This window comes from Penaeus monodon, chromosome 28 (assembly GCF_015228065.2).
Source record: "Penaeus monodon isolate SGIC_2016 chromosome 28, NSTDA_Pmon_1, whole genome shotgun sequence".
Classification (NCBI taxonomy): Eukaryota; Metazoa; Arthropoda; class Malacostraca; order Decapoda; family Penaeidae; genus Penaeus; species Penaeus monodon.
The window spans coordinates 10,394,556-10,394,975 of NC_051413.1; the positions used below are offsets into that span (position 1 = coordinate 10,394,556).

The 420-nt window shown below is 40.2% G+C and overlaps 1 protein-coding gene across 1 annotated transcript in view; it reads left to right on the top strand.

Annotated features, from left to right (window-relative positions):
- The window catches only part of LOC119591364 (chorion peroxidase-like), a 28,494-nt gene that overhangs the window by 2,911 nt on the left and 25,163 nt on the right, over nt 1–420 (top strand). The window contains exon 7 of the mRNA XM_037940102.1: nt 212–324. Within this exon, the coding sequence (XP_037796030.1) occupies nt 212–324 (113 nt within the window). The remainder of the gene's footprint in view (nt 1–211; nt 325–420) is intronic.

Genomic DNA, 420 nt, shown 5'->3' on the forward strand with positions numbered 1-420 from the left:
CATTCAATAGATACTATAAGCTGCCAACTTGACTTATATCTGACCTGTCCAGTTAAAGGATATCTGGATTCTAAAGCTGCAAAATACACATTCTTCATATAAGCACCAGTTGCAAATACAGATTATATTATCTCACAAGAAAAAATATCCACTACTTAATAAGACACAATCTACACGACTTAACTGTGCTCCCTGGCGTGTCCGTTATCAGGCCCGAGGGATCAGATGAACGTGGCAACCGCCTACCTTGATGCCTCCATGATCTATGGCTCTGACCAAGACTCGACGAAGTCACGCCGCACCTTCCATAATGGCCATCTGCATGTAACGTTTGACATGGCAGTTCCTGGCAGAAATAAATTTCTATTCTTTATGATGATAGGCATTTTTTTTCTGTCATTAGTCTAATATTCCTCTTTT